The 25,846-nt window shown below is 41.0% G+C and overlaps 1 protein-coding gene across 2 annotated transcripts in view; it reads right to left on the bottom strand.

Annotated features, from left to right (window-relative positions):
- Window positions 1-562: 562 nt before the first annotated feature.
- Window positions 563-25,846, bottom strand: part of Farsb (phenylalanyl-tRNA synthetase subunit beta) — a 65,776-nt gene continuing 40,492 nt past the window's right edge. For both annotated transcript variants that reach the window (XM_034497641.2, XM_034497642.2), the window contains 2 exons: window positions 19,657-19,812; window positions 563-840 (listed from right to left, as the gene is read on the bottom strand). In XM_034497641.2, the coding sequence (XP_034353532.1) occupies window positions 689-840; window positions 19,657-19,812 (308 nt within the window). In that variant the 3' untranslated portion in view covers window positions 563-688. The remainder of the gene's footprint in view (window positions 841-19,656; window positions 19,813-25,846) is intronic.

The raw sequence follows: 25,846 nt of genomic DNA, 5'->3' as shown, positions 1-25,846 counted from the left end.
TGTGGGTGACAGGAATTCAGGAATTAAATTCAGATGCAAGAGTGTCCAGTGACTTAACACCTTTCCAGCCCCCACAGCGGCCATTTTAAGGAGTGTGCAGCAGTTTATCAATGTGGTCTTTAGCTGTATTCTGATGAGGACTATAACGTTGTCTTATGAAGTTGTAAGAAATTGTATATATACACACATACACAAACACACACATGCAGACTCACACACCACTCATATATACATATATTCATACATAAATCAACTTTTAAAAAAAGATGACTTGAAAAGCTGTCACTGCTTGATCATACTGACTCTTAAAATTTTTCCTAAATTATTGATTTTATTGGTTAATATGTGTATCAGGTATAGAAAAGGCTTAAACATGTGCAACATGTGTTCTAGTTGATGAGTTGTTTCCTTCTATGCAGGAGGAGTCCTAAGTAACCAACACTCTGAAGGCCAAGCAACTTCCACTTCCAGAACTCACCCTGCCTGCCCAGGGCACCTCTCCCTGACGTGGAACCTACAGGTACACACTGGCTGTTCCACAAGCCAGCCTAATGCAAGGAGCCAGATAGCACATCTCACTTTATTAAACATTGACGCACAAATGGATGTGCCTGGTATAGAGGGCTGAAGGACACCATAGGAGCAGAAAGGGACACTTAGAGACAGAGCCACACAACAGAGACCAACTTCACAAAAAGGGCTCAATATTGATTTCCAGAGAGGAACAGGGCATGGTCAGCTCAAATTTGGTGATAACATCAGGATGGAGGACGCCTAGCTTCCCGATGCTTTGTCCCCCGACAAAGATCTCAGCACACCGTCCAGGGAAGAATGCAGAACCTGAAACAGAGAGTGGGAGGAAAATCAATGTTTCTTCTGGAAAAAAAAAAAAAAAAAGTCAACAGCCATTTAACACTAAAAGCCTACAGTTCTCCTTTAAAAATCTCCATTCTTTAAGCCACTGGCTGCATGGTGCAGCACCTCGCACTTGCTGGTATTAAGGAGCACTTACAGCTACACCAGAAAACAATCGTGAGAATAAGAGCCCTATTCTTCTGATCATGGGGCTGAACGGGAAGGTGGCCGCAGGAGTGTCATCATTTCTTAGAGGAACAAGTCCCAAAAAGGACACAAGGAAAAGAAGTCAAACTGATGAGCCTCCAGTACAGAGCAGACAGAAGCTCTCCCACATCAGCACCTGCTGGGTAAGACCACGTCTGCTGTGGCTCCATTCACTCCTTACTATGTCACACTTCACCTTACTACACACGAAACCCACACTGAGATACCACAGCCACAGGGACCTGCACCTGTGATTACAGGCCACATCTCCATGGTGCAACCTGCATCCCTGCCTGAAAAGAGGCCTCTAAGCAGATCGGGCAACATCTGTAAAGCTCCAGTGAAGGCCACGGCAGAGACATGGCAGACCCTCACTAGTCCTAGCTGACTCCTACTTCACTTCAAGGCAGGCAGACAGCTCTCTTCACTTGCTGCCAGAGCTCTGCTCCAGCTTCCAACCCAGTAACCATTCTTGAGGCTTAACCAGCTGAAAATGAACCAACAAGCCAGGAGGCCCACCCACTTCCTAGTCACTAAATTACCAGTGCCATGGGCTTATCAACCTGCTAGACTCTGCAGTAGCTTAAAAAACAATGCTGATTCATTTCTCTCAACACCCACTTGAAAAGGGATCAGACCCACAGCTCCTGAAGGAGTCAAGCAAAATGTTTACTGGCTTGAACTATAAATACCCAGCAGAACTGGGCCACAAGCCCGCAGTCTGCCACTCAGAGTGAGTGCATTATTTATGGGGGAGCAAACTGCTGAGTCTCTAATAGCTCCAAGGTCAGCATAATTTAAGAATACAGAGTGCTTGGAGGGATGAATAGGGGACTCTACTACTGTTGGGATGATACCATGGAGACAGAGTTACAGACTGATCGATCAATGTGCAGAGATACTTGCTTCCATTCTCAGGAAAGAACAGAAAAACACTTGTCATTCTCAGCCCAAAAGCAACATGGCTGAACTATTTTTTTCACATCTCATCAAGGTAAGTGATTCTGCTTCACAGTCAAGGCAAGCTATCCCATGAACTCCATTTAAGTGCTACAGTTAGCTCTGTGCCCTAATCCACACTCAGGAAAGGGTTGAGGAAAAGAATGTTATACCACAACTCAGAAACCAAACTGGATAGATAATAAAGAGCCTGGCTGGGATAGTAATTACAGTTAAACCTGATAAAGATGACACATTACCATCCCGTGAAATGAAAATATAACTTAAGAGACAATATTACCCATTAAGACAAGACTGCCAACTACATCCCTAACAACAGGAAAAACAGGGAGGGAGGAACTGAGAGAGGGAGGGAAGGAGGAAGGGATGAAGGGAGGAAAGGAAAGAGAGGGGAGGGAAGAACGGAGAGGGGGAGGAAAGGAGGGAGGGAGGGAAGGGGAAGAGAGCAGGAGAGGGAAGGAGAAGAGGAAGGGAGGAAGGGAGGAAAGGAAAGAGAGGGGGAGGGAAGAAAGGAGAGGGGGAGGAAAGGAGGGAGGGAGGGAAGGGGAAGAGAGAGGGAGAGGGAAGAAGAAGAGGAAGGGAGGAAGGGAAGAAGGGAGGGAGGGAAAAGGAAGGAAGGGAGGCTGTCTTCAAGGGAGAATGAACCAGGCTTTTCAAATGACAAGCTGAGGAAGCTTTTACTGAGAGCATTCAGCACCCCCAGAGCTGGGCTGCACTCACATCCCACCCTCCCCGTACACAGAGCTGTAAGGCTGGACACAGCATCGAGGACACTCTGGATGAGGACAAGGACACTCCTGAAGAGAACTCTGGCTTGCTCTAAAGGCCACCGGGGAGGAAATACTCAAAACCTTCCTGACAGCCTTGCTGTACGAAAGCTTTCCTTTTATCTATTTTCAATTCCAATTTGATTGGATTCATTTTTACTGAAGCATAAAACCAAACTATTTTAGAATCTAAGCCAGATGTGCTAGTTCTGACAATGTTAGCAAAATAAAGCCTACAATAAGAAATGGGAATTTTTACTTCATATAACATTTTGATTCAGCATTTTTTAGTAAAATTCAGTTATATTCTTCTTCAGTTGCCAGGTTTACTTAGCCTATAAATTTGGACCAAATCTGTTTTAGTTCATTAATCAGCTAGATATAGAGTAACATTTATATCAATAAATGTTATTTTCTCTCTTTCCAGAGAAAAACAAAGAAAATCCATATTCGAAACTGTTTAACATATCTCAAGGTAAAAGAGCATTGAAAAAGGATGCAAATGTCAAAAGCTGACACTTCACATGGGCCCAACCAAAGTCACAACTGCTGCTCCAAGGCTCCTTGGCCACCAGGCTCTGCATCCTTGTGTAATGAGCCCAATTTGGGATCCCTGGATCATCACTCTACTCTGTCCAACTGCAGGCCTGGACCTGTGGTGACAACTTTATCTTTCACTACTATTTTTCATGTTTTCACTTCTAATAAATTCAGATGACAGCATGAACTATGAGTCTCACATTTCCTGTTCAATTAGAGCACACTAAGGCTATGTTCTCCAAATATACAAACTGAGAAGCATGCAAAAGGGCCTTCTGATATCAAGAGCAGAAGGAACCTTAAGAAACAAATAGGCCACTTGACTGATGCCACAGGTGAACTAGAAACGTGTAAAGTTACAAAAACAGAAGCATTCTTAGTATTTTAGAAACTTATAGAGTAAATCAAACTCCACAGGCAGAACTGCCTCATTAACAAGACGGTGGGGGGGGGGGGGAAGGCGGGGGGGGGGGGGACAGGGCCCACATTGGGGCAGCAATGAGCCCAGGGCCTTCTAGATGAGCGTCGTCGCTGTCAACCACAGCTCTCAACTTAAAAGCAGTCTATTCTGGAGCATTTTTCGAGTGATCACTGTCTGGGAAAACACACTTTTGTTACCCCAAAACCCATGTTCCAACACAAAACCAACAAAAACAACCCAGTTTCTCAGGGTTTTTGTCATTTTACAGAACAAAATAATAAATTAAAGAAAATTTAAAATGGATTGGTGGGTACACCAGAGGGGCAGAGATGGGGGATGCTTTTCTACAGGCCTAAAATATAATCTGATGACATTCTTAGCTCATGGATGGATGGAAGCTAGAGTTCTGTTAAGTTAATAGCTTTTAAGAGGTTTTTATTTATTATCACAAGATATTATTAGTTCTAATAGCATCTATGTGTTTTTTATTTATTACCACAAAGTGTTAGTTCAGATATAGAGTTGGGTACTGAATGGCTATTCCATAAGGCTAAAACTAGCCCAAGATAAAGCAATTAATTAGTCTCTGAACCTACAAAGTTCAAATCTCTGCACAATACACAGTACTGAAATTGCTAGTCCATCAGTCTCTGCAGACAACGGAACTCCTTTTGGAGGTTTTTGTTAACAGCCACACAGTTTCTTTTCAGAAACTTTTGTTTACAGTGTTCACCACTGGACAAAGAAAAGTACTTCAGCTCAGTACCCAGGTGGACAGATGTGACCCAAAAGCTCCAGCTAGAACTGATACATCATAAAGTCTGTCTCAAAACACACAAAGTCACATATGAAGGCCATGGCCTAGGCTTTCAGAAAGTCAGATCTGGACTTTGTCCAACCACACTGGAGAAGGGCAGCATGCTGTGCTGTGACTACAGAAAGGGAACAAAGATTCAGACTCTACGGCACCTTCATTCTCTGTGTAAAGCACTGAATGGCCCAATACGCCAGCTCTCACCACATCTGCATGAACTCCTTGAGACAATAAATTCAAGGTTTTGCATTTACCTGGCACAGTTAATGGCGTTTCCAAGGCAGAACACATTTCGGAAAATGTTGCTCTCTATTGCAATACACGTGCAAGTGCAGACAAAAGAAACACCAGTTAGGCACAAAGAAGAGCTTAATTTCCCAAACTTAGCAGGGTGTGAATAAGCTCCTTAATTAAAGTCTTTGTGTCCTTGGGGTCACCTGTGGGCCCTAATCTAGCACAGCACCCTGTCTTTAGCATGTTTTCTGGCTAACTGGCCATCAAAGCATTTGGGAGTGCCTTCGCCTGCCCTTTGCCAAACACTGTTCACAGTTTCCTTTCGCTCCCATCTTTTTGGAGCAATATTATAGCCTAGAGCTGGCAGAAGCTTACCATACACTCGCTCATTCCTTTCACTGTAGAAAGCATCGGAAGTCTAAGCTTAAGGTAGTGACTGAACAGACCCCTCATCTGAGAGCACCTGAGGGTGTTATCAGGCATGAGGCTCTTCACCCTCCTCTCCTACTCCTGCCACGGGCTAGAGCCAGGTCACTTCCTAACAGTTGACTTGCTATGCTCTGAAATACCAGCTTACTCAACTTTCCTCTTCCCTTTCTTCATATTGCCAATACATATTTTGGGATTCAAACTCACAAGTGATTGTAACTGGATACTTCATTACCCAAATCTAGAAAAGGAGGAGGAAGAGGAGAAGGAACAACAACAAATTAACAGGGGCAGAAAATTCTGGTAAAGTAGTGTGTCATTGCTAATAACAGAAATTATACTAATTAATTAGACTTTCACCACACACATGTCTCCAAATTTAGGGATGAAATGGAAACTGTGTAACTGTAGTAACAACTGAGTGTCTTAAATCTATTCAAAATGGCTGACTATGTAATAGGGGTGAAAAAAATATGTTAATAGGCTAACTTTAGAGTTAGCACCTACCCCAAATCCTATACTCTTCTCAAAGGATGGAGAAAGAGGAAGGAAGGAAGGAAGGAAGGAAGGAAGGAAGGAAGGAAGGAAGGAAGGAAGGAAGGAAGGAAGGAAGTCAGTCTTACTCAATTATACCCTCATTGTATACACAATATGAGGCCATTGTTCTCTAGTTTTAAAACAAGCAGATGTTTTGAGGACACAGAATCACACAAGGGAAGAGATGTCCATTATAGGTAAGGTATTAACTTGTAAAAAACTTTAAGGTTCTAAAGAGCCAAAGCACCACAAACAAGATATGAACACAAAACATTTTTTTTCCCCCTGATCTCAGGGCACTTGGGAAAAAAAATGCCCCTGCAAAGACCATTTAATTTGTAAGGGGAGACTGAATAATTTCCGACTGGTAATATAAAACACCCATTTTCTCCCAGATGTATACAATTCTTCACCTTGCATTTGAAGTGAATATTTATGGTACCTAAAGTCTATAAAGACAGGGGACCTAATCCTTTGAATTTAATGGCCATCTTTCATCCCTTTCGGAAGATCAAAAGAAAGAAAACCCCCTTACACAATTTTACAGTGCTAATCCCAACACACCTGCAGACACCATTAACTCTTACAGGGAGGCAGTAGCCAGATCTTAATACTGGCACCATGTAATAGACAAGGACCTGGGACCTTATTCTTCTAAGAAATCAGCAAAGCTCAGATGACCTCATCTTCTCATAGAGAAATGTCTTCAACAGAGAACCATCTTTTGTTGGGCATGTGGCTCATATCTGTCTTCCCAGCACTCAGGAAGCAAAAGACTGCCAGGCTGAGACCAGTCTGGACTCCTCAGAAGATAGTGTCAGAGAAATACACCCTCTTTTATTCCCTAAGTGTTTTGAACTGAAATACCAAATCTACAGTCTTTGCTTCTGTGGCTGTCACTTTAACAGTTAACTTAATTAACAGAGATCATGCTATGGAAACCTAAGATAAATTTTACAAGTTCAGTCCTTGCTATGCATCTCACACTGTTATTTCCCAACCTGAAGGAAATCAAAATGGCGGCAAAGGCTTAAAGGTGATCTATCTAACTACAATTTAAACTATCGTCAAAGTAAGTTATATAAAATCAAAGGACAAATTTTAACAGTAGGTTAGCAAAGATTCACTTGAAAATTCCTAAAGAACACCATCATCCAACTCTTGTATATATACACACACAAACAATAATAACTCAATTGCCTGGAGTTTCTGAGCCACCAGCTCCTTTTCTAGTTCTCCGCCTGACCCAGGACTGTTTATCAACCCAAATGTGAGCAACATATTTCTCTCACAGGTACATTAAAATGGTAGCAATATGGTTGTGGTGGGGCTAGGAAGCTAAGAAGAAAAGCAGAGCCACACACAGCCACAAATCCACACAGAATCGACAGAGCTGTGACTAACTTGTAGCAAACACAATTTCAAACATGTAATTATAATAGGTATGTTATGTTTCCAGAATCTGATTTTAGTTGACTACGCATGTTTGCATGTTTTTTTTAAAGAAAGAAAGAAAGAAAGAAAGAAAGAAAGAAAGAAAGAAAGAAAGAAAGAAAGAAAGAAAACTAAAAAAGAAAGAAAAGAGTATTCAGCTGTAGGGGAAAGATGCTGTATCCTCCTTTCTGCTGAGGGTCTCAGAGTGTGGATCTGGCCAAGCCCTTTGAGTAACAGTAAGTTACAGATGGGAAGAAAAAAAAGCACAAGGAGATTAGGAGCCTTGCCCAAGGCAAGCAATAATATAGCTAGAGAGCAAGGCAAAGGTGAAGAAGGGCCCCTTGAAGCCCCCTCCTCCTGAGGCCCACAGGCACATGGGGCTGCAGCATGAAGCCCCCTCCTCCTGAGGCCCACAGGCACATGGGCCTGCAGAATGATGCTTTTAAGCTGCTGGCCAAGCTGTCCACCACTTCATGTTTGCAAGCTTCCTCTGGTTTACAACAAATAAAATGTAAAGAGGGACTAGAGAACTAACAGTCTGTCACCTCTAACATTAGCACACACCCAGGCACACACTGTGATCCTGTTAATACAACGGAGTATTAGCACAACCACAACATTCATTTGGGGAAACAAAATTACGTTTAAAATTGTTGTTTTTATTTTACTTTAAAATATGTAAATGAATGTTTTGCCTGCATACATATAGGGAGGAACACCACATACATGCCTCAGAGGTCAGAAGAGTTGCAGAGGGTTGTGAGCTTCTTTATGGGTACTGGAATAGAACCCAGGTCTTCTAGAAAAACAGCAAGTGCTATTAACCACTGAGCTATCTCTCCTGCCTCAGAATATTTCTAAAAGGCCCCCTATAACAAAGCATCTTTAATGAATAAATTCTAGGTTCTTAAAACAAGTCTTGAATTATTGGAGCAATAACACATGTAAAAGTCTGGGCAAGTAAAAAAGGAGCCAGTGCATTAAAACATACAGCAGAGGCCTCTTCTGAACTCAACTTCAGAGCTCATAACTGGAAATGACCTTGCAAAACCCCTGTCCATCCTCTAGCTTACACAGGACAAGAGGATCGGACAGCAGGTAAACAGTAGAACTGAGGTTAGATAGAATCCACGGGGCTGAGCTCTCCCATGCAGGGCTGCTTTTTCTGGTGGCAGACTGCAAGTCTGAAGAGTGACTTGCCCATTCACAAGACCCTTACACATCCACATATCTTCTTTTCCCAATAAAACTCTGGTCTAGACAGGACACACACTTGTTCTCATTTACAACAAAGAGACGAACAAAATCGTTAGAATTCAACAGCACCACTCTGTAGGCCCTGCCACTGGAGAGACTGAGGCAAAAAGAATCTGAGTCCAACCTGGGCTACACACTGAAGACCTACCTAAAAGTAAATAAATTAAAAAGCCCCTAGCTCCATGGTAAAGGTGAAAGATCCATGGCAACATCCAGTGGCCGGGAGTCATGCATCCTAGGGCCAACAATACTGTCTCCGTTTTATATTTTTATTTTGTGTGTGTGTGTGTGTGTGTGTGTGTGTGTGTGTAAGAAATAGAGAGAGAGACAGAATGCAGGTCAGAGGACAACTTGCAGGAGCACCTGGGGATGGAACTCATAGATTGTAGGCTTTACCTAACTAGCCCAAGCAATATCTATAAGGATATTATTATCTTTATACTTAGCAACTACAGCATTTTGGGATCTATGTTTCTAATTCTGTTTATAGTCACATGTTTAAGACATATTTGTCATATTCCATTATGTTTACATATCAGTTTGCCAAATAATTCTTGCTTATTTATTATTGTAAATGGGCTTCTATGAACATGTGTTGCTTGTGCTTCTATAGTTTCCCAAATATAGTAGTACATAAGTAAAAGAAAAATAAAAAATAAGATGAACCACTGACCCACATTCACAATAAAATATACATTTCTCATTTTAAAGAAAGCAGGTTATAAATAACAATTTTAAAAATCAGAATATAAGTAGTTATAAAGGCTTTTAGAATATAGCATATTAAAAAGAAATATAAAACAAAACAAAACAAAAAACCCCCAAAACAGACACAAGCAGAGCTTCAGAGCAGCTGTCTCCTGAGCGCATACTGCATTTGTGAATCTGCTGTACAATTCCCAGCATCGAGAACCTCAGCTTAGCAGTTCAGCTCCTCTTGGCTATGTCCTGAACACTACTTCACAGCGTCTGTGAATCTTATATTGACTACTATATATTACACATGTAATTATATTATATTACACATGTGGGATATATGAAAGTCACAGATTAAATGTATAACTCTGAAAAACAAGGTCTCAGTTCAAGTCCATTTTACTTATAGATAAATTTGTTTTTAATGCTGGGAAAGGACTTTTAATGTTCTGAGACAGATTTGGATGACTAAGGAGACCTTGATACTAACTCTGATATATATCCAAAAGCTTCTTGAAATACTTCTCAAGAAAGGAACTGACTTTTGGAGGCCTTCAGAAATGAACACGGGGCCTCTGAGAAGCTGTGCAATGCTGGGAGCTGTGCTTTACCCAAGTATATATAAGTTAGGCCTTTTTTCTAATTCTTACTCACTTTTAGTATAATTCTATTTCCTTTTGTATCTATCCCAGCCTTTGAAAGTTATTTTATCTTTTAAATATACAAATTGAATGTGATCATCAAATACTGTTCCCTCAATTTCTTCATGAATTTCAAAAGGCATTTATCATTTATGTGGTGGTTTGAATATGCTTGGGCCAGGGAGTGGCACTATTAGGAAATATGGCCATGTTGGAGTAGGCCTGGCCTTGTTGGAGGAAGTCATTGTGTCACTGTGGGGGTGGGCTTTGAGACCCTCCTCCTAGCCAAGTAGGAGCCAGTCTTCTCCTGTTTGCTTTTGGAACAAGATGTAGAACTCTCAGCTCCTCCTGCACCGTGCCTGCCTGGATGCTGCCATGCTTCCTGTCTTGATGATTATAAACTGAACTTCTGAACCTGTAAGCCAACCCCAATTAAATGTTGTCCTTTTAAAAGTTGCCTTGGTCATGGTGTCTCTTCACAGCAATGGAAATTTTGGAAGTTAATCAGTACAATTTAACAAAAGTTATAGTAACAACTACAAAAACAGTAAGTGCAAATACTACGAAGCACTCTGCAAGAAAAAATGAAACCAGTCTTCATTACTATGATTGAAGTAAACACCTCCTTTCTGATCTCAGTGTGAAAGCATCTCCACTAAGAAAGTCAGATTCCAGAAGGAAAGAAATAAATAACTTACTATATGATGTTTAAAAATCTACATAGCAAAGGCCAGAAAATCAAAGAGTTAACAAACTAAAAAAAAAAAAAAAAAAAAAATATTTATCACAAAAGGTTAATAGTCATAGAACACAAAAGGTTCAAAAACCAATAAATCTAAAGAAACAAATGAACAAGAGGTTCAGAGAAAAGGAAATTAAAATGTACTACAAATGAGAAAATATGCTCACATTTGTTCATAAAGAAGATCGAGGCAAATGTGAATGAGATGCCACTTCCCATCTATGAAACTGAGAACAGAAAGAAAAAAACAAACAAGGACAGAAAGTACAATTCAGTGTAAACAAAATCGTCTCACCGGCTGCACCTGCAGTGTAAGAATCAGGTCTAGCAGAAGGGTGTCCACCAATGATGTACCCTTTGTCCCAACAACCCCATCCTTCTAGGAATCTCTCCCCAAAAGTACACTGACAAAGCATCAACTAGCATGAGCACAAGGCTACACACAGTGCAGTACTGACTGGAACTAAGCCAAAGTTCACTGACAGAGAACTGGTCCAACTCTGGGATTCTACACATAAGAACAGTTCATTTGTGCCAAAGTAAAAAAGGCTCTATACGCTGCCTGTGTAGGCTCCTGGAACAAGGAGCCAGCTACACAACAATGCACATAGCATTGCTCCCTCAGTTGAGAAGGCAGAATGGTGCATACGCTTATATGTGTACTTACATCTAAAAACAAACCACAGGACAAACAAAAAGAAGGCTGAGGTCATGGGAGCACACCTATATTTCCATCACCTGAGAGGTGAAGGCAGGGGGACCATGGGTTCAAGGCCAGTCATGATATAGAAACACCCTGTCTCAAAAAAACAACACCAACTCCCTCTCTCTCTCTACACATACACACATACACACACACACACATACACACACACACACACACACACACACACATACACACACACACCAAACAAACAAAAAGCCCCACAGCCCCAGAAGGCAGTAAAGGAATGAAATAAAAGATGAAACAAGACTAAATATGATTATCTATATGTACTCACTCCATAGGTTATAAACTAGATAAAAGAAACAATTGTATGTAGTACTTAAACTATTTCAGCAGTCATATAGTTAATAACATTGGAACTCTCATTTTGAAACTCTGATGACATACAGGGCCAGATGAGTAAAAACAAACAAAAATGAAAATGTGTTAAAAAAAAAAAAAAAACAAAAAACAGGAGTTTCAGTGTAAACTAAGAGAACTATACAACTGTGTAAATATCCTCAGGTTCTGAATATAAACTGAAAATATCCCATGTTGGGATGGGGAGGTAGCTTAGTGGTAAAGTATTTGGCTAACATACAGGAGGCCCTAGGTTCAAACCCCAGGACTAAGGGGCAAATAAAACAGACAAACAAAAACCTGTTTGATTTGAAAAGATTAACACTAAACAAACAAACAAACACAAACAAACAAGTGTTTTCTGAATCTCCGTAATCTTTGTATGCTAAAAAGCCCAGAAACAAAGTTGTACTGAACAACCTTAGCATCCAGACCATGATATAAATTTGATTTCTCCCTAAAAGGAACAGGGATCCTGGACACATGGCTGATTCCAGTGCTAGGCAGTACAAACTCATCAGGGAGCACAGGGTGATGAAGAGAGTTTACTCTGAAGGTGCTGATCTCAGGGTAAAAATAGGTCCCCTCGAGTCTCCTTACAGTTTGGAGCCCTCAAGGCTAAGCTCCAGTTGACAAAATTTTGACTGAGTGTTCAGTTCCTCTCACTGGATTGTCACACAGGCAAGTGTGAGCAGGAACTGTGTCACAGCTAGAGCTGGAAAGCTCTAGCAAGATTGTTCTACAGCACAGTCCAGGTGGGCACAGGCTTGTGAGCCCAGTTCTCAGGAGGCTGAGAAGAAAGAAGGCCTGGTCGACAAAGCAAGATTTTGTCTCAAAAACCAAAACAAGAATAGAAATCACACAGCAAGAGCTTAAAGGCACCTAAGGGCTCCTGTCCTGTCCTGTCCTGTCCTGTCCTGTCCTGTGAGTGTTGCTTATGTTTCCTCCTGACACCATCTGTGTGCTCACATCACTTCAATTTTAAAAGTTCTAAATTAATCTTTGTCAAGTATTTTTTTTTTTTTTTTTTTTTTTTTTTTTTTTTGGTTTTTTCAAGACAGGGTTTCTCTGTATAGCCCTGGCTGTCCTGGAACTCACTCTGTAGACCAGGCTGGCCTCGAACTCAGAAATCCACCTGCCTCTGCCTCCCAAGTGCTGGGATTAAAGGCGTGCGCCACCACCGCCCGGCTTTTTGTCAAGTATTAAAAACATAAAATTATCATTATCAATTAGTTCAATTATGTTCTCATTTATTATCTTATTTATTAGCTGGCATAAGTAGTTTTATACTATTATTTACATATGTAAATAAATATTAAATTTTTTTCAGAAGAGGTCTAAAGTCAGCTCAGTTGGAAGAGTACTCACCAAACATGCAAAGTCCTGGGTTCAATTTCAAGCACCCCATAAACAAAGTGTGATGGCACATGCCTGTAATCCTGGCAGCAGAAGGATCAAAGTTTGGGCAGTGCAAAGGGGCTCAGGGGCAAGGTACTTATTACCAAGCCCAGTGACCCAAGTCTCTTCCCCAGCATCCACGTGGTAGAAAGAGAACTGATTCCCACAAGTTGTTCTCTGACCCCCATAAATTACAGTGGTATGAATACCCTAGACCTCCCACAAAAATAAGTAAAAATGTAGTAAGAGGATCATATTTTAAGACTATCACTCTATGTAACAAGTTCAAGGCCAATCTAGGCTATATGAGACCTACCTCAAAAAAGCAAAACCAAACCAACATTAAAACAAAAACAGAACCCAAACTTTTTCAGCAGATAAAAACCTAAAAGAAATTGTTTTTAAATTCAACTTCCAAATTACAAATTTAGCTTGGTGGTGCAGTATTATCTACCCATAAAGAAGAATGGAATTGATCATGCTCTTCCTGGAGATGTTAAAAGCTTTCTTTCAGCAGGTCCTAGGCTCTCAGGAGGAAGCTGGTTCAGTGGCTGTACTTAGTGAAGGGAAACTAGTCTCAACTCCCCAGTACTCCTATCTTGATCCATGAGGGAGGAAGTGCATCTATGAACTGATGGATTTTAACTGTTCTCAGACAAAGAAAGGCATTACCATACCCCAGCAAAATGGACAGAATCTCATTTTAAGTGAAAACAAGCCAGACTTGGTAAGAAAAATGCTGCATGTTTTCTCATATGCAATAACTAGGTTTTTAAAGATATAAGATCCAAGTACTTTACTTACTGTGCATGTATGGCACAAGGATAGTCATATTATTATGTATAAATAACAAACAGATTTTAAAAGCTAAAATTTGTTTGGCCAATGTTAACCCTTCAGTAAACAATTAAAAGTTTTATAGAGAACTTGCTTAGCATGGATGAGGCTCTAGGTTTGATCCCTGAGGTGCATATGCCCACACACATAAAATTATTACATTTTATAGGTTCTATATACACAGTTACACATGTAGCATATAAGTGATACACAGTATATCTGCAGAATTAAAATTTAATCAAAGGGCAATTAAGACAAAAATGTCTGTCTGGTAACTAGAGAGACTAACAGGTATTCTTGAAGCAGAGAACTGCCTGCCTTGAGGTTGGGAGTCTGTCCTGGGTAAATTAGAGCAGGACCATTTCCTTCCCTCAAGCTGGGGTATGGTAATGCTTTTCTTTGTCTGAGAACAGTTAAAATCCATCAGCTCATAGATACACTTCCTCCCTCATGGATCAAGATAGGAGCACTGGAGAAGTACAGCCACTGAACCAGCTTCCTCCTGAGAGCCTAGGACCTGCTGAAAGAAGGCTTTTAACATCTCCAGGAAGAGCATTTCTAACAAAGGCCTGAAAGAAACCTTTTTGTTAAGAGAAAAGGGTTATGTGCTATGCTCTGTGTCATCCACAGAAGCTGGCCTAAGCAGGAGGTAAACAGTTCTGAATTCTGGAAAAAAGACAGAATATCTTAGGCCTTATAAAAAAGTCTTTAAGAGAAATAATGATGATAATAATAATAGCAACAACAACACAAAGGTTGTCACACTGTGTTACAACACTATCAGAACACTGAACTAAACCATTTTATGAGGGGATTGTGAATATAACAACTGCAGAACAAAACACACCTGAAGAAACCTACGTGTCCATGCATGGGAAGACCTTTACCTTATATACAGAAAAGAGGCAGGAACGATGAACCTCCATTCACAAATAAGACAGGCCGAGTGAAACATGAGGTAGGTGCCAGGGCTTCTAAGAGCCCTGTGGCCCTACTGTCCTGCTGCCTGCCCCAGTTTTCTACCACTTCAAAGCACATGGACACAGTACTGAGAATCTTTGACCACAAGCTGTAGACAACCACTGAAGAGGTCCTCTTTGTAAAGTTGCAAGGCTTCAAGCTTCAAAATTTTTACCAAAGCCTTAGATTAGTCTTTGCTGATGGTACAGTGTGGGTACACTCTTTAGAACCCCTATATTATATTCCAGAATGCTCTGTGTAACCAAACCACAAACTGAGCACCTTTACGTCAACAGCTGTTCAGATATGTTCCCAGTGAATTTTCAAGTTTGTGTTACACAAAGACAGAGTGACAAGGGAAACAGCACAATTTCACCCATGTATTTTAGCATCTGAGATCTTTCACAGGTGTCCTGAAAGGGGAATAAGGTCATGACCTCAGGTCAAGCCAACAATCACTAGGTGTTACTGTAACAGAAGGTACCTAATGGCCAGGGTGAGTACATATGGTGCTGCCCTAAGTGTGGCATTACAAGGTCAATTTTCATTTCCTGAAAAGAATTCTGAGTAGCATGAAAACTCAGACTGTCAAAAACAAACAAACAAACAAACAAACTAAAGCTCTGAAACCTGTCTGTTCATCACGGATCTTGTCTCAAGTTAAACTGAACTTTCTGTAGAACTGAAAGAAAAAAAAAAAAATCAAAACTGAACTAGGTAACAAGCTAAGGAGGAAAAACCACATGCCGGAGTCAATGTAGCCAGTCACAAACAAAGCCCACCACATTCTACAAGAAATTATTTTTGCCACTGATTTGCCCAGCAACCACATTACTGTTCTAAACACAAAAATGTTGAGAATTTTCCTTGCCCAGAAGTGGTTTTGTTAAAAGGCTAAGTGCATCTTAACATACATAATTTAGTTTGCAACAAGCCACAGAAATGAAGGGGGGAAAGCCTGAAAAAAATAAAAACATGTATTTGGTATAATGATCCGATCAAATACCTCTAAAACACTGTGCTGAACTTTTGAAACCCTAAAATGCTCTGTAGTGTGCTAACAAGTTTAAGGGGTTTTTTTCCATCCAGATTGATCCCATTCTATCATCAACTTCACAATCTACATCACTCTATGACCTTAAATTGCAGAAGTGCTCAGAAAATGAAATCGATGTATGACTAGTGACCACGCCTTTCCTCTCTGGCTGTAGTCATGGCTTTCTGCAGACCCACAAGCTGCACAGAGCTGCTACTGCTCCATCAGTAAGACTATGCTCTAAAGTCAGCATGTTCCTTGGGAGCCGTGTGATGATCAACCAAATGAATTTCCAGAGTTCCCTTCCAATAGGCAAGGCTAGGTTCTAAGAGGAAGATTAAGCTCCATTCTACTTATTCTCCCAACACAGGAGCAGAGAAGGAAGCTGGTAAGCAAGCACTAAAAGACAGAAAGCGACAATCAAGAAGTCTGCTAAACAGACTAAGCTAAAGTATAACTGCAAAACCAGTAGGGATGTTTAATTATTAAAAAGTAAGCCATATGCTAAAGTAATAAAAGACAGTTCAGTAATCAAAAATGGCATCAAACAGTAGTTCTAATTCTGGTTCTACTTGCCCTACTCTGAAGATCTTTTCCATATATATATATATATATATATATATATATATATATATAGTGTGTGTGTGTGTGTCTATACAAAGTATCAGTGAGCCTGAAGAAAAGATATAGCTAAACACACTCCAGTGACTAAATCCCTGTGCTTACAGAGTGACTCAGGAGTCTGGAAAACTGTTCCTTTGCTATTCCTTAGTTGTGGTGTGTGTGTGTGTGTGTGTGTGTGTGTGTGTATATATATCACAGACAGAATGATTTTTTTTGCTGCTGACTTTTTTTGACAAGCCATTTATTTAGACCTTGATTTTTCTGACCATAAAAAGATAATCATATTTGTCATTAAGAGAATCAAACTGAGAAATCCCTGTGAAAAATTAAGAGCCATTACTTATAATGAGACTAATTGTCTTTGGCTTGATGGCTTTTACAGAATGCATCCCTAAGAGAAAAGCACCCAGGAACTAGGACATGCCCAGAGCCCAGGGAGCCGGATTCGGCTGCTGATGGTGGTGGGAAACTGATGACAGGAAACAAAGTAAACTCTTTCCTTCTCTTTTCAAGGAAAGCCAGTTAAACAGATCAGTTAATACTGATCCAGGCCACCCATGTGTACACCTTATGTCAAAGCTTTTCAAAGTTGTCACAAAAATTTTAAAATACTATGATATTCTGAGAACCAAATGTAGACCCAAAAAGAAACTAAGTCTGAGCCCTTAAATTCTCATGTCAAAAACAAGCAAGCAAGCAAACAAAGTAAGATAGTGTGGAGGCTCCTGCCAATCATCTCTACTCAGAGGAGTACAGCCGTACTTAGAGCAGAGGAAAAGGACTGAAAACTAAACGCAAGCTCAAGCTATGCAGCCAGATCCTGTAGCAGAGAACCAGGGCAGGGTAAGGCTCAGTAGCAGAGAACCAGGGCAGGGTAAGGCTCAGTAGCAGAGAACCAGGGCAGGGTAAGGCTCAGTAGCAGAGAACCAGGGCAGGGTAAGGCTCAGTAGCAGAGAACCAGGGCAGGGTAAGGCTCAGTAGCAGAGAACCAGGGCAGGGTACGGCTCGGTAGCGGTGTTTGCTCGGATTGCCCAAAGCCCTGGGTGCAATCTCTAACACTGAAAAGGGGGGGAAAAAAGTAACAATTTGCCCTAAGGAAAAGAAACATAAAGACCTACAAGTAATTTAAGAAATAGTTATAATCACTGGATGGGCCTGGTGGCACACACCTTTAATCCTAGATTCAGGAGCAGAAGTAGGCCAATTTCTGTGAATTCAAAGCCAGATTGGTTTACATAGTGAGTTCCAGGACCTCCAGAGTTACACAAGGTAAAACTCAAAAACAAACAAACAAGCTAGCTTGTAGTGACAAACTCCTTTAATCCCAGCAATCAGTAGGCAGGGGCAGGCAGGTCTCTGAGTTTGAGGCCTCATCTACAGAGCTAGTTAGTTCCAGGGGGAAATGAGGGGGTGGGGGGAGTGGGCGGGGATGAAGAGAAATAGTTATAACTTATGGATGTGTTTTGTAATTTAAAAACAACTCCAGGCCAAAATAGCAGATACTTTTTATTAGGGAAATTAGATGCTAATAAGTTCTCTATTGCTTTGAACTTTAATATCCACATGACTCAAATTAGGTAAATCTGAAATTACAAAAATATAATTTTAAGATCAACACCTACTGGCTGTTATACAATGCTCTAAACAATATAGTCTATGAAAACTTCCAAATGTTGGCTGCTGCTGTTTTATCTGCTGTGGCTTCTGAAGCTCAGTCTCAGACCATCTTTTAGAAGTGCTCCCTCTCACTGCCCCACAGTATCCTGTAAGGCCTCCCACCATTGACTTGCCACTGTTCTTCCTGCCCCAGACCACACACCGCTGCTGCTGCATTAACCCCACTGAAGTACAGACCTGTTATCACTCACCCGCTTCAAAAGACGCAGAAGTTTCAACACTTTCTAGCTAGCTGAAGCCCCTTGCAGCATTCAGCCACAGCTTGTAGTCACACAAATGGCCCTCTATCCCACATGCATCCCACCGTACTCACCTTCAGATCTGTCCAAGAGCTCTGTGGGACAAACCCTGGCTCTATTCTTTTAAAGACCCTGTCACTTCCCCCAGCTCATTTCTAGAACAGTACAACTGCTGACAGTGTGTATACAAGAGGGCCTGAAGCAATTGGAGGAAAAGCCCTGGGTTTGACATGAACAACCAGGCCCAACCCATACAACTTGTCTTCCCTGAATTGCCTCACTTATAAAGCCCAGATACTGTACTAGATGGACTCTAAGATCCAGTTCCAGCACTGGACTCTACTATGCAAGCACAACACATAACACTGGATCACATCCGATGAGAAATGTATGGAAATGCCTGCCTAATTTCTGCTACTATTAAACCGCTCGACTTTATATGAGCAACAGCCTAACATAGCTAGATATTTTTTAAAATGGTTCAAAATAAAACAAGCCACAATAAAAAATAAAAACAGAAAAAAACCTCTGAGGATTAAGAAAATAAATATAAGCAAAGCCCCAAAATATTTCCTCACCAAATCTCACTATAAATAACTGCTAAATAACATTTTCAAAATGAAGGTTCTGGTGGAAATTTAGGATGCCAAATCTAGTCCTAAAAACAGCAAGGTAAACAGCAGGAACGAGTGATAAAAATACTTGCTTCAATTGTTTCTAGGTTTCTTGTCAAAGAAAATAAACTTAGATTCAAGCCACAGGAGAACAAACAGCAAAAGCTTCAGAACTCCTTGGACAAGGAGAAACCAGCATGTAAGGAACACACACACGTGGCATTTATTGGCCTAAATTAAAGCCAGAGACTGGCCTGGGCTTTTGGCAGTGGATTCCACCTTGCTCCTTGATTAACGAGTGAAGTTTTCACAGTGGCATTCTTCTTGCCTTGCCTCAAAGCTGCAGGCACACAGGGTGTGAGTGCAGCGGCACTTCCGTCTTCTGAGCCTGCAGCCTGAGCTCTCTGGCTCACCAGTGCTGGAGGATACCACAGCTCAGCTACTTGGAAAAGCTACACTGCGCAGCAGCTCCTAACAATTGTGAAGAACAACCTCTTGAGGTTCTGGAGGAAAAGGGAATAGTAGCTTCTAGAAAATACTAACAATTGAAATAAAGTTCTCTGTCCTTTACTGCCCACACTCTCTAAATCGAAAGCAACATGAAATGAAACTGGACTTTATCAAAACCAGGCTGTGGCCTTTCATCACGCTCACCAACTCTGGCATCGTACCTGTGGATGCTTTGATCACGTAGCCCCCGCTCTCCTCACCGGGAGGCACATCCAGCAGCTGCATAATTCTGTCCAGCAGTCCATGGATGATCTCAAAACCAGGATTCTTGTTGTAATAAACAGCACAGAGATGCCTGTAGTTTTTTGCACCTACATCTAGAAAAGCAAAAAAGACTTGGTCATCAGGTCAAATTAGCCATTATTTAAGCAACTTGGACAAAGCTAACAAAAAGAGATTAACAGATTATTTGACAACAAGATAAGTATCCAGCCTCAGAAATTCATGAAAAGATCAAACTTTTTAGCCACCAAATCTTCAAAGGTGTTTACTCTGGGGGAAGGAGTAATTAGCTTTCAGGGCTGGCCCCAGATCGAAAAGCTTCACTACAGAACCTGCTTGTAAAACTTACTGTAAACACTCTAGTAAAATGTACCAGTTAATGATTCATATTCTATATTCATGATATCACCCAAATACTACTATTAAATACCAAAAGAGCTTTCTGCAGAACATGCATTATATTATTTCCAATTGAGATGTAGAAACCTAGATGGTATGAGTGCAGTACAGTCACTTCTTGAAGCACTGTGGAGGCTGTGGGAAAGCATTCTTCGAAAGCTCCCCTTACTGGACAAGAGCAAACACTTATAATAACACAACAAATAAAACCCTGAGGACCTTGCTGTACACCCAGATCCTGTATTTTTTTTTAAAGGAGGCCAACAAGTTAAAAAGGAAACCAAACTAAATTATGTTGTTCAAAGAACCTGCCCAGGTTGGAAAACTATGAAGCAAAACAAGACAGTAACTATCAGGAAAGTTAGAGAGGTTGCTCCAGTACAGGGAAGGCACTGTAGCAGACGCATCACACCAGACTCTAAGGATCCCACCAACATTCCATCTCTTAGCCACGTTGTAATTATAGTACAATACTGTTTACTTTATAATCTTAGAAACAAAAAACTGTATGTGATATATGTACATAAAATTCTACATAAACCTTCACAATTAAAACCTGGAATGATGGGCTAGACAACTGACTCGGTGGTTAAGGATTCTTGTTGTAATAAACAGTACAGAGATGCCTGTAGTTTTTCACACCTACACCTAGAAAACACTTGTTGCTCTTGCCAAGGGTGCTTAGTTCCTAGCACCCACCCACATAGCAGCTCGCAAGCATGCATAATTCCTGGGAATTTGACTCTGTCTTCTGAACTCCAAGGGCACAGACAAACATACAAGCAAAGTACTCATACACATAAAATAAAATTTAAAAAAATCTTTTTATTCATGAAAGAAGTAAAACAGGGGATATGAATCAATTCCAAAGACATCACACCAAGAGAAATAAGTTAGACACAGCTGGTCAAACCTGTATGATCCCCATACGTGAGGTATTGAAGCCTTTTGCTCTTTAATGTGATTAAAGGCAGGACCATGTGTGAAAGGACACTACCATGCGCTACACCCTCCCCCATACCTCACAGTCATACTCTCACAGAAACAGAAACAGAAACAGAAGGGTGGCCATCAGGGCTGACAGGAAGGAAGAGTGGAGAAGTGCCGCTCATTGGCACAGGTAGAGCCATGTATAATGAGACTGTTTCCGTGGTCTTACAGAGTATGGAGAGCTGCTGCTGTGCTATTCACGGAGAAGCTTACTGAGAAGGTAGCTTGCATCTGTATTTTAAACCACCACAGTAACTAAGAATCAAACTATACAAATATAACCATAATCAGAAACATCCGTGCACCGGGAAAAAGGACTCAAAAGAAATAGATCTAATGTTAACAGGTTATATTTGAAGGAGATAATTTTTTCTATGTTTGACCATTTTAAAATCTTTCCATGATTAATATGTTACCTTATATAAAAATAAGACAAACTGCCAGGGGAGTGGTAGCACATTCCTTTAATACCAGCACTCAGGAAGCAGAAGCAGGCAGATCTCTGTAAGTTTGAGGCCAGCCTGGTCTACAGAACAAGTTCTAGGACAGCCAAGGCTATAGGGAAACCCCATCTCCTCTTTACACACACATACCCCACAAAGACTCACAACCTAAGGTGGACCCCAATGGATAACTGGATAATGGATCCGCATATAAACAGTGAGACACTGCTCACACATCAAACTTCAGCAACTGTTAATGGACCTAACAGGTGGAAGGTTCTCAGAGGCACTGTAGTGAATGAAAAGAAGCCAGCCACAGAAGGCTACAGGACATGATCCACTCATGCCATGGTGGAAAAGTGTATTTCAAGCAACTGAGACTAGATAGTAGTTGTATAAAGTAAAATATGGGGGAAATGTGACTAAAATGGGAAAACATGGAGGATTTCCAGGGTGACGTTGCTCAGGATCTCAGGGTGATGGTTTAAAAGGTACATAGCACATAAAGGAGGATTTAAAGTCGACAGCATCATTTAACTTTAAAACTAGCGTACAACTTAGGTAAATACCATGACCCTTAAACTAGAGACACAACACATAGCTCTAAATACAAATTAGAATGCATTTGGCCTCATTTTGCTTTTTAAATTAGGAAAAAAGAAAAACGAGTATGCCTATCTTGGGAAATAAAATGAAGACAGCAAGCTGCCTCTGTTCCCATGGGCAGAACAAAAGCTCGTCCACAGCTTCTCCACAGGTAAAGGCTACTAGCCATGCTGGCACAGATGGCCTCTTATCATCCCGAGAGCCAGATACTGTGGCAGTCAAGCCACTGGGAAACTCTGGCCAGGGAATGAGCATCTACCAGGCAGCCATCAATGCCACTTTGCTCAAGACACTACATAGCAAGGATTACTACTTCTATGATGGGGAAGCCAAACCTCAAGGCAATTTGTTGGGGGCCGACTTTTAGCAGAAAGCAGCTATCAGCTTTGCAGCCATCTTGAGCCATATACCCTGACATGAGATTTGGATTACAATAGCCTACAACAGCTGAGAACACTCCATAATCTTGGTTTAGATACCTTGAGATTAAAGGTGTGTGAGATTAAAGGTGTGTGACTTAAGAATATGACTTAGAAGTATAGAGATCAGAGTTAGAGACAAGACCTAAGGGCATGATTAAAGGTGTAACTTAGAGGCTTAGAAGTGAGACATATAAAAGGCAGAGACAGAACAGATCAGAATCAGACTATAGAGAGATGAATCAGACACATCAGACATTAGGTAGAGTCTGCTCTCACCCTCGCTCTTGCTGAACCCCGACCCGCAGACCGGAGCGGCAGCTTGGGCCGGGATACAGTGGCCGCTCAAACGTGGGTTGGCCCGGGCCTCAACATTTTGCCTGGGCCGCGACATTTTTTGGCCGCCCCAACGTGGGGCTAGTGTGGACCCCAACAGCAATTAAGTGAAGTTGTTCCCAAGTCGAGGTAACTAGTTCGGGCTAATCATTATCAATTCCATAGCTATGAAGTTACAAATCAGGAGTTGCTTAGGACTGGCTAAGGCCCACACTCTCTCCACTGCCCTACAGTGCACCACAAAGAATTCAGAAGGGACACGGTCTAAAGATAAATGCATGCGTAGCCATACAATTGCTTAATACAGTCAAAGATGGACATTCTTGAAACACTTTTAGTACAAAGAACAGATGTTTTACTTCTCCAAAGTTTTTATGATTCTTAAAATTTTTTTAAGTCACTGAAATAAATTATTTTTTAAAATCTGGAATCTGTGTCCATCAACAGTATTTTAATTTATGGAGATTATATTCTCAGTAACTTCTGACTGAATAGACACAGAGAAAAAACTGTTTTCACCATTTTAAAACGTCTTGTGTGCTATGCTTGAGAAACTCATCTTCCTTACATGATAATGTCCAGGAACACTTCAGGACTCAGACAAACCAAAGATTTATTTTCTGAATACATAACTGAAGTCTGGAAAAAGAGGCTAACACTGGGAAGCAACTAGCACTCCAGGCCAGGAGCACAGAGCGGACCCTACTCCAAGGCAGAATGAGGGAAGAGCACCATGCTGCCGCCCTTGTCACTGTTTCCACCAAGGACATAGGACTCTGCTGTCTCAACTCTGTAATCAAGGGTGAGGATAAGGATCAATATTAAAGTCAGGCAGGTATAAATGCCAGGTAACCCAGCAGCACGCACAAACTAAAATGAGAGGCCTAATTCTACTGCAGAAATGTGAAAACACACACACACACACGCACAAACTAAAATGAGAGGCCTAATTCTACTGCAGAAATGTGAAAACACACACACACACACACACACACGCACAAACTAAAATGAGAAGCCTAATTCTACTGCAGAAATGTGAAAACACACACACACACACACGCACAAACTAAAATGAGAGGCCTAATTCTACTGCAGAAATGTGAAAACACACACACACACACACACACACACACACACACACACACACACACACACACACAGACAGTCTTTCTCCTCCTGAAGGGAGAAAATGAAGTGCAACAGAACTAAATGACCCTTTCATACTGCCGACTTGCTTCTGGGTACTCCTGCCATGTGGCCCCCATTTATTGGTGTCACATGCCTCCACTTCGTGAGAGAACAGACCAGCAGTAGGCCACAGTTCAGAGAGCTCACCAACGCAAGTGAGAAGCTGCCTTCGTTTGGTAACCTTTGCCTTGAACTACTTTTTCCTAATCTCTAAACTATTTAACGTGAACCTTTCTTGATAACAGTAAAATATCTAGACCAAAACCACAGAATTTTAAAAGCAAATTATGTGTTTTGAGGGACTATAGCAAAAAAAAAAAGTTATAGTTTAAAAACTTTAAAAAAAAAAAAAGAGCTGAGAATGGGACTCAGTTGCTAGAGTGCTTCGGAGCTCTGCACGGTGGCACATGCCTGTCAGGAGGATCAGACGTTCAAAGACATCCTTGGGTACAAAGGGAGTTTAAAGCTATCCTAGGCTACATGAAACTTTGTCTTCAAAAAGTTAAAAAATAAAATTAAAGTTTATTTCATTTAAGAAACATTTCAGGATGTTTATAACATATATGGAAAACAATAAACTAACTTCTAGGTTTAATTTTGCAATACTTTGAGGGCTATGTATTAACCTTATTATTTGGGTGTCTTCTTCCTACCCCACCACTGTTTTTCACATTTTCCAAAGGTACCACCCCCTCTGGTTTGGTTCTTTATATTTTGTTTAAACATTCATTCTCTATTCCCATCACCGCCTACAGAAAAATGACTAGGTATGCTAAAATTCCCACCTCCTTGCCTTCTACATGAGAGGCCATATTACATCACAGGAAGTAAAGACTGCATGCCACAAAGTAAGAACTATTTAGATTTCATGCCAAAGCTAGAGTTTGTTGGAAATGCCTCGGTTCTTTATAACTCAGTTAACAGACCTCTTGTGTCATGCCATCAAACAATTCTGCTTCTTAAATGGGCCTGCCAAGTATGTCAGCCTAAATTATCCGTGTATTGCACAGACTTCAAAGTACTGCCTGGAGAGAGCTGATCTAAACCACCCAAAGGAGGGGTGGCTAGATGCAGTTCTGTGAGCTCAAAGAATACAACAAATGACTTTTTTTTTTTTTTTTTTTAAAGAAAAAGAAAAAGGAGTGGTACATAGCATCCTGAGCACGTGACTCTTACTTATATCCTAGGCTTTGCCATAGGCTTCCAGGCAGTGTAGATCCTGTTGCACCAATGATTAGAGGGGAATTAGTGGTTTCTGGTAATAATATCATCCAGAGTACCTAGCCTTCTTTATGCTCACATGTACCCAGACGCCTAAATAAAGATGCTGTCAGAACAAAAGTGTATGGGGACAACAAAAAGCTTCTAGAATTATCAAGGGCTGATACTCTGCTCCAGCCGAAAATTAACAGCAGGCTGGACTCCAAAAATGAAGCACATCACTGTAGCATCTATGTTCCAGCAGCATTTCAACACTGGTACTCACAAAACCATAACTCACGCTGCAGACCAATCTCCTAAAGAATTTTATCACACTCTAAATAACCACAGCTAATGTAGGGAACCAAGAGCCCTATATATTCCTGATAGGACTATAAATTAGTACAGCGGAAATAATTAAGCAAAAACATGGGAGTGATGAGCAGCAGTGACTCAGGGACAAGCAGTGGGGGTGTGAATAAAACACAGGGCACAATAACCAGCAGATGCCTTTAATCCCAGCATTCGAGGCAAAGGCAGCCAGACTG

The sequence above is a fragment of the Arvicanthis niloticus genome, chromosome 3 (assembly GCF_011762505.2).
Source record: "Arvicanthis niloticus isolate mArvNil1 chromosome 3, mArvNil1.pat.X, whole genome shotgun sequence".
Taxonomy (NCBI): domain Eukaryota; kingdom Metazoa; phylum Chordata; class Mammalia; order Rodentia; family Muridae; genus Arvicanthis; species Arvicanthis niloticus.
Note: the sequence above shows the minus strand (reverse complement) of the source record. Positions and strands in the feature narration are given on the sequence as shown.